Here is a 10,705-nt window from a genome sequence, read left to right on the forward strand (position 1 = left end):
CGGGCAGAACGGGAGCTCCAGGGTTATGCGAGCCAGCATAGAAGCGCTTTCGCTTTCAGTTCCGCGCCGGGTGGAGGGAGAGACCCGGGCAGAGACCCCGGGGCGTCGGGCAACAGCGGCTGGACGTGAGCCCGGGTGGGCAATGGCACCTGGTCTGCACCAGCCCCGGTATGGCCACAGGCGCAGGGCAGCGCCCGTCCCTTGTGCTGGGCACTGCTGAGGCCACACCTCAAATCCTGGGGTCAGTTATGCGCCTTTCACGACAAGAAGGACATTAAGGGGCTGGAGCGTGTCCAGGGAAGGGAACAGAGCTGGGGAAGGGGCTGGAGCACCAGGAGCAGTTGAGGGATCGGGGGGGGGGGGGGGGGCTCAGCCTGGAGAAAAGGATGCTCGGGGGGACCTTCTTTCTCTACAACTCCCTGACAGAAGGGGGCAGGCAGGTGGGGTTGTGCTCTCCTCCCAGGGAACAAAGGAGAGGACAAGAGGAAACAGCTTCAAGTAGCACCAGGAAAGGTTAGATTGGATCTTGGAGAAAAGTTATTCTCTGAAAGGGCTGTCCAGCCTTGCCACAGGTGGCCAGGGCAGTGGTGGAGTCCTCATCCCTAGAGGGATTTAAAAGCCCTGTGGATGTGGCACTTGGGGGCATGGGTTAGTGGTGGCCTTGGCAGTGATGGAGGAATAATTTGACTTGATGGTCCCAGAGAGCTTTACCAACTTAAGTGGGGGTAAAAGTCACCTCTTGCAGAAGATTTTGCATCCAGGGCTGGTATTACACCAACAGCCTATAGTGGAGTAAGCTATCCACCTTCCTTTTTTAACCTCTTTCAAAACCTGTGTGGAATGTCTCATTCCAGCACTGCAGGGTGAGAAACTGACTGTTGTTCGAGCACAGCAGAGACACCCTGACATAAAACATGAGAATTCTAACAGAAAAGAACCAGGTTTTCTGGTGCCTCCTCCAGAAGAACTGTGATCACCAAAGCCTATTGAGGCTAGGAATGACATTGAGTAATGCTGCTTGGAAGGAAAATAAAGGGAAAAGAAAAGAAAGCCACTGCTAATAGAGAGAAAACAGCAGCATGGTATAAGTACCAAAACACCAAGTCCCTTTAGGACCTGCTTTCTTAATGCACCTCTAAATGCAATTCATTAAAGCACAAATTTAATTAACAAAGCATGTATGGAGAACACTCCAAAGGCAGCAGGTAAATCAGGAGAGGCCAAGCAAAGGAAAATCTTGAAAACACTTGTTATCAGTTCCCACTGGCCCAGCTCCTGCTGGGTTTGCTGGCTACTCAGTGAGCAGTGCCAGCCACGCAGCTGAAAACACTCCATGTTTTTCTCAGTGTGGGATAAACAGATGCAGCTGTGGCCAGAGCCTTATCAGGGATCTCAGGGCTCTGGCAGAAATAATCCCTGAGTGCTCCATCGGTGGCAGAGTTGTTACTAGGGTCACCACAGCAGGAGTCACCACCCCAGTCCAGCTGTCCCACAGGTGAATCTGGCTCTGCCCATGTGAACACTCCCCTTGCCTCGCAGAGAGGATGGCAGGACATGGATCCTTTCCATGGGCCCTTTGGGATGTGAATCCCTGGCAATGACTCTACTGTAACCCACACCACCTGTCAGAATTTCCCAGTAAAGAGAAGCACAACTCTTCCACATGACGTTTATTAAAAGCCACAATGATTTGGTTAGAGTAGCCAAATCTTCCACTTTGGGGACATTTCTGCTTTTATTAGCAGAATATTGGGAGAATTATTTGGGAGTGGGTGACAAGACCAAGGTGCTCCTGGTATTCAGGAGGATAATTCAGGGGGATAAGGGCAGCACGCTATGCTTTGTGGGATGCAGAAATTTATAGTGCTCGTGTTGACATCTGTGCTCGGTGTTACCTACCAGAATATTCAATCCCGACAGACCACATCCCACCAGTTTTCTATAACTCCTCAGAAGGCTATCAACTCTGAGAACAGCATGGCAGTCAAGGAGCAACGGCAGCAGTGGGGAAAGCCGGGCTGAGGTATTCTGTGCTCCGAGAGCCGCAGGTGGGCTCATGGTCACTGAACCTCTCCATCCTCACTGCTCCCCCAGCTCCAGGGCTTCCTCCTGCGGGGGCACGGCCCGGCCAGTGCGCAGGCGTAGGACGCCGCTGGGAGCCGCCATGCTGTACGGCAGGCGCATGCCGGGGCGGCGGGGGCGGCCCATAAAAGGGGCGGCGGGGGCAGTGTGGTCCCGTAGAGGGACCCGGGACGGACGGAGGGTGGGCGAGCGGGAGGAGGAGGAGGCGACGGCGACGGCACTGCGGGATGGCGGAGGGCGGCGAGCGCGTTGTGAGTGCCTGCCCCTGCTCCGCTACCCGCTGCCGCGTGCCGCTCCCTCTGCGGTGCTCGTTCTCCGCGGCTGGCGCTCCCCGGCGCGGTCGGTCTCGGAGCAGACTCTGCCCTGGAGGTGCTGGTGGGATGCTCTTCCGTGCCCTCGTATGGGTTCTCACTCTGAAATCTAAAGGTGTCTCAGCCCAGCCGCACTGGTGCCGTTCCGTGCCGGCAGCGTCCCTGGGCTGAGCTGCGGGTCCTGTCCTCCACAGCGGCTGGCAGTGCCGCTGGCTCCTGCTTTTCCCTTTTCTAGCTGTGAGCCCTGTGGGTTGCCTGGCACCACCAGTAGAGTGAGGGGGAGGTTGGGTGCCCTCCCATTTTGGGAGCATGTTAGGGTTACCTCTCCCTTAGCAAGGAATCTGCTGCTTCCAAATCCAGATTATCGAGGATTTTCTGCTGGTGGAAGATGCACTTCTGCTGGAAGAGATGGCTGAGGAGGATGAGGAGCTCGACCTGTACAACGAGATGACTTTTGGGTTAGGTAAGACCTCAGGGGAGTCCTGGTGTTGGAGAGACCTGCCAGCACTTGGGGGGAGCAGACACCCTCGTGGACACTACCTAGGCACTCACCCAATCTGCTGTGCGCTGCTTTCCCCCTCTAAGACCGAGACTCCACAGAGGAGGATGTCCCAAAACTCCTGGTGGTACCGGAGATAAGCCCTGAGGTGGCCAAAGCACTGGTAGAGGCAACTGGAAGAGCAGCTGAGGAGCTGGACGAGGAGGAAGGTGGGATGGAGCCAGAGATGGAGCAGGTTAACTCTCAGTTGGAGGAAGAGGTAGAGGAGCTGGGGACTGAGGAACAGGAGGAAGATCAGGAGTGCTTTGAGGAGCCCAGTGAACTGGGAGACCCAGCAGTGATGAGAGCTGTGCGGAGCAAACCCACGCTGGAGGTGATGTGTGAGAGGATGGGGGGTCCTATTGCTCCCCCCTCCATCCCCCATCTGTGGGTCCTGCCCCACAGAGGGCACTGGGGCAGGGAGGCAGACCTTTAACTCCCCTTTCCTTGCAGAGCCAGGACTCAGCGGTGCTGGACAGCGGGACTGGGACTTGCTGGGAAGAGTTTGGCAAGGAGGACATGGTAAAAATGTCCCCACCCATCTGATGATGAGGCAGAGTGGCTCCTGTGGTGTCCCCTGCTCTCTCCTCCTGTTCACTTGCCTCATGCCAACATCTCCCTGTTTTCCAGCTGGTAATGGATCACACGGCGTGGGGCTCCTGCCCTGGCAGTGTCCCACGCCACCTCATGCTGGAGGTGGGTACCTCCAGCCAGCCTTTCAGGAAGTGGCTAAGGGCTCCCCACTACACTGGAATGAGGGTCACACAGGGAATTTGGGACACCTGGGGCATCTCCAAATGGCTCTGGGGGTGCCCAGATGTGTCTTGGGTGCCAAGGCTGTGAGTGCCCACTCAAAGCAGAGCCTGGGTTTGAAGGCAAACTCACCTGGGTTGAGTCTGGGGGGACTGGAACCCCCATGCTGGGTGTTCCCATGGGTCTCCAGCTGCTCCACACTACCAGGGTGGGAGCCCAGCTGATCTTGGCTGAGCAGTGACCAAAGGTTTTAGTGAGCTGACCATTGCTGAGGGAGCTAAACTTTTCCCAGCTGTGCCCTCTTCCCACCTGCTGCTGCCTCCTCCCCACAGGATAAAGCCATTCTCCAGGTCCTGGAGAGACCTCCACCATCTGCCAACATGGCTCTCGACTTCCTTGGCTCTCCTGTGCAGAGGGGCTACAGGGGGTCTTCCCCGCTCAAGTGCCCTGACTTAAGACTGATGTCCCCCAAGCCTTTCCCCCAGTGCTTTCTCCCACAGGTAACAGGTTTGGGGGTACTCTTGCATCCCTTCTTTCTCTGCCTCCCCTCCTTGGAGGTGCAGCCTCGAGGACAGGCTTGTCTGAGTGACACCTCCTGTCTCTCGCTCTGCACCAGGCGCCCCTGATATCTCCTCGCTCCCCGTGCTCTCCTCAACCCTTCCCGCCGGCTTGCAGACTCCCTCCAGTCTTCACTCCTAACCAGGTAATGTGGTGGGCTTTGAGCCACTGCCATGGCCCCACTCAGGTGGCCCTGGAGTGGCAGGGGATAGGGAGAGGCAGTGTCTGTAGGTAGCACTTTGCCAGAGGAATGGGAGCCAGAAGCCAGCACAGAGCTAGCTGACCCCTTTGGGATATTCAGAGGGGAAGGCTGAGATCCTTGATCTCCTCTCTCCCTCTCAGACAGCAGGGTATGTGCCTCCGACCCCTTTCCAGCCTGGGTCCTCCACCGTGGGCAGCCCACCGCGGCCCCTGGGCATGCACTTCAGGCCCATGTCCTCTTCTTTGGACCCTGCTCTCTTCTTCAGCCCCTCAGCTACAGGCCAGCTCAACTTCAGGTAGCAGGAGTGAGATGTTGGGGTGGGACTGGAGGGACCCTACAAAGCAGCTGGGGATCACCTCACTCTGGAGGTGGCCCAAAACTCCCCTTGACCCCTGTCTGGTGTCCCCTGCAGCACACCCAGCCACATGACCCAGCTGCACCCCCAGCACCAGCGCATCCTGATGCAGCGGCAGGGCAGGCAGGTGCAGAGGTATGGGGGTCTTTTGGGTGCAGGGCAGGGGGCTCTGGGTGGTCACAGTGGGCTGAGGTCTTCTCCTGTGCCAGTGTCTCCCCCAAGAAGCTGTGGTCTCGTAAAGTGGACCCTTATGCTGGGCTGATGACTTCCAAGGAGAAGGACTGGGTCATCAAGGTGGAGATGATGCAGCTGCAGAGTGAGAATATTGATGATGACTATTACTACCAGGTGAGCTCCTGCTGGCAGCGCCTGCAGCTTGTTCCCCTTAGGGTGGGGCTTTGGGAGCTGGAGAAATCCTCCAGGACTGGTGGAGGGGACTTCTGCCTTTTCCTGTTGTTACAGACCTACTACCACCGGCTGGAGCGCAAACAGGCGGAGGAGGAGCTGCTGGGCAGGCGCAACAAGCCCCCCAAGCTGGTCACGCCATTCATCCAAAAAGTGGAGACCTATGACTCTGGTGAGGGGCTGGGGCAGGTGGTCAGGGGGTGAGCGAGGAGTTCTGGGATGTGGTGTCACCATGTTCCCACTCTTCTGCAGTGGTGCGCATTGCTGGGTCACTGGGCCAGGTCACAGTGTCCACCTGCTACAGCCCTCGCCGGGCCATTGATGCTGTGCACCACGCCCTCGTAGAGGAGGAGGTAGGTGAAGGGAAGCTGGGCTGATTGGGGCCCTGAATTACCAGGAGTGCTGCTTTAGGAGCTGCCCTGAGCAGTAGGATGGGGCACACAGTTGGAGGAGGTACCACCTCTGCAGTGGCAGTTTGTGCCTGGCCAAGGGGTGAGACTGAGCTCTGGCCATGGTTTCCCCATGGGACTGCTCTGTATCCTGAAGTCACCTCTGATCCCCAGGGAGCAGCTGACCCAGTGCTGGTGGCAGTGTCTGGGGATGGCTGTAACCTGTGTGCCTTCTTTTCTACCCTCCCAAAGGCTGCAGGGACCCACCGGCTGCGGGCACTGCACAGGATCGAGAAGGTGAGTGAGTGGGGATTTGGGGAAGGGCAGGATGGTCCAGGTTTTCTGTTTCCATCCAGGGATTTCTCTAAGGGGATGTCTACCTAGGCAGGGTCCTGGATAGCCAGTTGGGTAGAAGATGTCCAAGCTTCCTCCTTACCCTGTGTCATTTCTCCAGCTCTTCCTGCAGCTGCTGGAAGTAGAGGAGGTGCAAGAGAAAATGTCCCTGGGGGAGCAACAGTCCCAGAGACAGGAGCAGAAGAGCCAAAAAGTGGAGAGTGTCTACCAAGCCTTGAAAATCGGGGCTTGCAGCAGTGATGAGTGAGTCTGTGCTGTGGGAAAAAGGAGCAAGCAGTATGTCCTGGTCCTGGTGGATCTGAGGTGGTCACTGATGAGCAGATCTGGATCACAGGAGGATTGGGTCCTTCCTTCCATGTATCACTGCCTGCCTATGAATCTTGTCCTCCTGTGGAGCTGATGCTGGTCCTTTTGGATGGACAGAGATGCTCCAGGTCCCTTGAGATTTGTGCCAATGGAGCCTTTGTTCCCAGGGAGACAGAAGATGAATTCCTGCAAGTGCTGTGTGTGCGGAAGGGCAAGAAGCTTGTGGCCCGACTGCTGCCCCACCTGATTGGCGAGCAAAGGGAGAAGATACTGCTGACAATCACCTACCACCTGCCCTTCCTCATGAAGAAGGACATGCTGGATGAGGCAAGCACCTCCAGCCAGGGCAGGGATGACCTGGGCTGTCTCCTTCCTCCTCTGTTCTTGCTGGGGGTGGCACCCTGGGCAATGAGGGGAGCCTGTCTTGTGGGGTTAGCATGAGACAGGAGCCTCTTCCTATCCATGGGGAGAAGGCCTCCAGGAGTCAGCCACCAGCAGTCCTGGTGGCAGTGACCCTCCCCTCCAAGTGCTGGGATGGGAGTGTGGCTGTGAGAGGTCAAAGGATCTCAGATTCCTGCTCTCCCCTCTGCCCTGCCCAGTCTCTCCCCCTGCTCTACAGCCCGTTGAATGAGGTGGTGGGTGAGATGACCTTCAGCAAACTCATCGAGGTCCTGCAGGAGCTCACCCGGCCTCTACCCGAGTCTTCGGAGCTCCCCCTCACCATGGCCTTGAAGAACCAGGTATGTGGCCCTGAGTCTCATTGTGTCCCTGGGGTGCCACTGCTGCTGGCTGTGACACTCTTGGTGCTTTCCTACAGTTTGGCATCTCCTTGCTCTATTCCCTGCTGAGCCATGGAGAGAGGCTGCTGTCCTCGCATGCACCACTGAAGCCATGCAGAGGGGACTTCGAGGCATGGTGAGGGACTGTGTGAGCTGGGGGGAGGGTTTATCACTGCTCCATGGGGTGCTCACCCCCTGTGCTGGTGCCCCCAGGACGGACACTGTGTACCTGATGTCCCAGGAGCTGTCACGCCTGCCTACAGCCTCGCTGGCAGAGCCTCTCTTCTTGCCCAGCAACCTTGTCTTGCTCTTCTGCCGCTACCTGGACAAGCAGACTGTCTACCACCTGGCAACCAAGATGGCTGAGTGAGTACTGCCTGGAATGGCTCTCCTGGGGATCCCCAGGGGAGCAGGAGCAGACAGCACTGGGGGCTCACTGCTTCCATCCCCCCTTGGAGTTATCTCCAGATACCTACTGGGCTGAGCTGAGCCTGGTGCCTTTGCTCCCGCTTCTTCAGGACAGATCAGCACCCTGATAGTCCAACCTCATCCTTTCCCTGCAGGTGCTCCCCGCTGCCCACGGAGGCTGACATGCTCTGCTGAGCCCTGGGAGCTGGGGGATGGGGTCTGGAGCTGGTGGTGCTGGGAACGGGCAGGGCCCAATGCCATGGCTTTGGAAGTGAACACTTACCCTGGTGCGGGGCACTCTGGGTGACACAGGCAGGGGCAGGGCTGGCACCAAGGGGCTGATGCCACCCTGTCCTGGTGCCTGGGAGCACGGGGGGGGGTGGGTGGGTGTGACTCATTTTGGCCTCCCCCTGGCAGTGGTGAGTGCTGGGTCACAGCAGGGGCTGAGGCAGGGCACAGGGGCGCTGGGAGCACCTGGGGGTGGATTTTCTATGGCACATTCTGTGCAGTGCTTGAAATAAAATAAAAAGGTGATTAATGAGCTCCTCTGGCTCCTGGGGCAGCTTATGTTGGATGCACAGTGGAACTATGGGCTTTGCTGGGCAGGGAGACCCCTGACCTGGGACAGGGATTTGGCAAAAGGCAAGGAGAAGGGGAGGGGATGCTCAGAGGATCAAGGAGGAGAAAGGAGTGCTTGGAGAGGGGATCAGAGGTCCCACATACCTGAGCACATAGGGAGGGGAGTGGGTTGGGAAAGAAGGGATGTGGTGGGGAAGATAAGTCAGAGCTTGTCCTGAGAGGGAAGTAACGGTTGGTGCACACATGGGAGGGATATGGTGGGGAGGTCTTAAACATATGTGGGTGGGTAATAAAGTACCTCTTGTCTCTGATGAGCTCCCAAAGGCTATTTAGTCTGAAGTCTTCCAGTCGTGGTCACAATGAAGTACCTTGAGCATTTTTCTAAGCAATTCTGACAACCCCCAGCTGATCCTCACTTTTGTATCTGAGGCTGTGTGTGTGCAATATCTACTCCCACTGTGGGACTCTTGGTAGCTCCTGCCTGGTTTTATGGTGGGGTTTCCCCTAATCCTATGGGATAGCTGGGACTGGGCCACCTTCACCCACCCAGATGTCTAAACCTGGCACCCAAAGCCTGGTGTGTACTCAAAAGAGGTTTGCAGTGAAAGTTGTCTCATCCTCAGACTGTCCAAGCTCCAACCCTGACTGGATAAAACTATTCCTTTAAAAGGGCATCCTTCAGGGGCCAAATGGAGAATTTACAGAGAATAAGGCTGTAGGGCTTGGGTGGGATTTATTTCCACTGCTCATCAAGGTAGCTCAGTTTCTTCTCCTTCAGAGAGTGCAAAGTCCATCTGGCAGGACCTCCCACTCCTTCTGGCAGCTGTATCTCCTCCTGCTGCCTCTCCTGCTCATCTTAAAGGATGTATATGCTCCTCATTCTTTATCCTTAGGGAGTTTTCTGGGACAGCTGTTCATTCCTAGCTATCTTCTTCAAAAGAGTGACACTGGCAGGTTCTCCATGGGGTGAGCCCCTTGTTCCAACCCCACTGAGGCAATCGGGGAGGATTCCAGTGTGGGGTCTCACCTGCCAGTGAAAGAACAGATCTTGCTGTTGCAAATCCCTGAGAGAATTTCAGGCAGGAGGGAATTAGCAGCTGCTCATTGATAGCAAGAACTGGGGAGGACACTGGCAAGTCCTTCAGATAAGGATAAGCTGTGCTCTGTTTGCTGTTTGCTCCTTGCCTGAGTGCGAGTGTGGATGAAGGATGAAAGTGTGACCTGGCTGCAAATGTGTGCTAGACCAAGTTGTCTAGCATTCAAGGTTGGAGATCTCTGCTGGATTTTGCTGCTCCATTACAGGAAACAGCTGAGGGAAAAGAAGGAAACCCATCTCTTTGTTACTCTCCTGTAGCCAAGTGGTTCAGAGCACCCAGTGCTTCCCACCTGGAGAAACAGACCCTCTCCATGGGGCAGCACCCAGGAATGAATCCAGCTCAGGGCTGTCTTGCAGGTCAAGGACCCCCAGATCATTCACCTGCCATCTGGATGTTCTCCCTTAATCCAGAGCTGATGGAAGTCAAGGGTGTCTCATCTGTCCTGCCCAGCTCCTCCTGGTGCTCTCCTGAGAGGATTGTTGGCCCCACAGAATGGTGGTGACCCATGACTGTGGGCTATCACTGTCTTGGGGGGGAACGGGGGGGTGTATGGGCCTCATCCTGGAATGTTTTGGGGTGTATGGAGCTCATCCAGGGCTGTCTTGGGTATTGTATGGGGTTAGTCCTGAAACAGATTCAAGGTGTGTGTCCCATCCTGGGATGTCCTGGGGGGTGTGTACAGGGTTTGTCTGGGAATGTCTTGTGGGAGTATGGGGTTAATCCTGGGATGTCTTGAGGTTATGTAGCTCACCCTGGGAGGCTTTGGTAGGTGTATGGGCTTCATCCTGGAGCATCTTCAGTGTATGGGACTCATCCTGGGCTGTTTTGGGGGCTTATAGGGCTCATCCTGGTCTACCTCCAGGGTATGAAGCTTATCCTGGTGTGTTTTTGGTGGTGTACAACTTATCTTGAGGTGCTTTGAGGGGTATGGGTCTCATCCTGGGATGTCTTGGTGGGGGTATAGGGTGCATTCTGGGCATTTTTAAGGTCTGAGGCTCATCTTGCAAAATCCTGGTGGGTGTGTGACACATCATGGGATGACTTAAGTGGTTTAGAGCTCATCCTAGGATGTCTTGGTGAATATATGGGGTTCATCCTGTGACATCATCAGGGTCTGGGACTTATCCTGGAACATCTTGGGGGCGAATATGGCTCATCCTGGGATATCTTCAAGGTATGTGGCTCATCCTGCCACATGTCTGGAGTGGTATAGGGCTCATTCTGGGGTGTCCTGGAGTTTGTATGGGATTCATGCTGGGACATCTCTAGGTTATGTGGCTCATACGGGGAATTTTTTTGAGGGGGAAGGGGATCAGCCTGGAATGTTCTGGGCGATACGGGAGTACGCTCCGGGCTGTCGAGAGGGCACGGGCTCGCTGTCCAGGGTACCGCGGCCCCCTCGGCCGGGGCGCTGCGGGGACACGCCGCCCTGAGCTCACCATTGCTGCCGGGCGGAGGGGCCGCGCTCCTCTTTCCGCCGGCACAATGGTACGGCCTGCGCCCCCGTTTCCATGGTGACGACGCGGCGCCTGCCAGCGGCGGCGCTCATTGGCTGTCGTTGGTGGCGGGGGCGGGGCGGGAAGAGACTC

The 10,705-nt window shown here is 56.5% G+C and overlaps 1 protein-coding gene and 1 long non-coding RNA gene across 6 annotated transcripts; one reads left to right on the forward strand and one right to left on the reverse strand.

The window, feature by feature from the left end:
* Window position 1: 1 nt before the first annotated feature.
* On the forward strand, window positions 2-7,981 carry PATL2 (PAT1 homolog 2). Of its 5 annotated transcripts, none has more exons than XM_053988605.1 (19): window positions 2-241; window positions 2,754-2,856; window positions 2,979-3,265; window positions 3,385-3,453; window positions 3,562-3,627; window positions 4,017-4,184; window positions 4,301-4,387; window positions 4,585-4,739; window positions 4,857-4,934; window positions 5,009-5,147; window positions 5,262-5,376; window positions 5,457-5,557; window positions 5,846-5,890; window positions 6,048-6,190; window positions 6,421-6,580; window positions 6,853-6,993; window positions 7,071-7,168; window positions 7,246-7,398; window positions 7,596-7,981. In XM_053988605.1, exons 2-19 carry the CDS (start codon window positions 2,802-2,804, stop codon window positions 7,633-7,635), a joined length of 2,100 nt encoding a protein of 699 aa, XP_053844580.1. In that variant the 5' UTR covers window positions 2-241; window positions 2,754-2,801; the 3' UTR covers window positions 7,636-7,981. The 5 variants fall into 5 exon arrangements, with proteins under 5 accessions (XP_053844580.1, XP_053844582.1, XP_053844583.1 ...); XM_053988607.1 differs by having other exon boundaries at window positions 2-168; XM_053988606.1 differs by lacking the exon at window positions 2-241 and adding an exon at window positions 421-2,048.
* A 754-nt stretch (window positions 7,982-8,735) lies between these two features.
* On the reverse strand, window positions 8,736-10,638 carry LOC128813449 (uncharacterized). The gene is made up of 2 exons (XR_008439042.1): window positions 10,556-10,638; window positions 8,736-9,046 (listed from the first exon to the last, which is right to left on the reverse strand). It is a non-coding gene; the product is annotated as an uncharacterized LOC128813449 (long non-coding RNA).
* Between the last annotated feature and the right edge of the window lie 67 nt (window positions 10,639-10,705).

This window comes from Vidua macroura, chromosome 12 (genome assembly GCF_024509145.1).
Source record: "Vidua macroura isolate BioBank_ID:100142 chromosome 12, ASM2450914v1, whole genome shotgun sequence".
NCBI classification, from domain to species: Eukaryota; Metazoa; Chordata; class Aves; order Passeriformes; family Viduidae; genus Vidua; species Vidua macroura.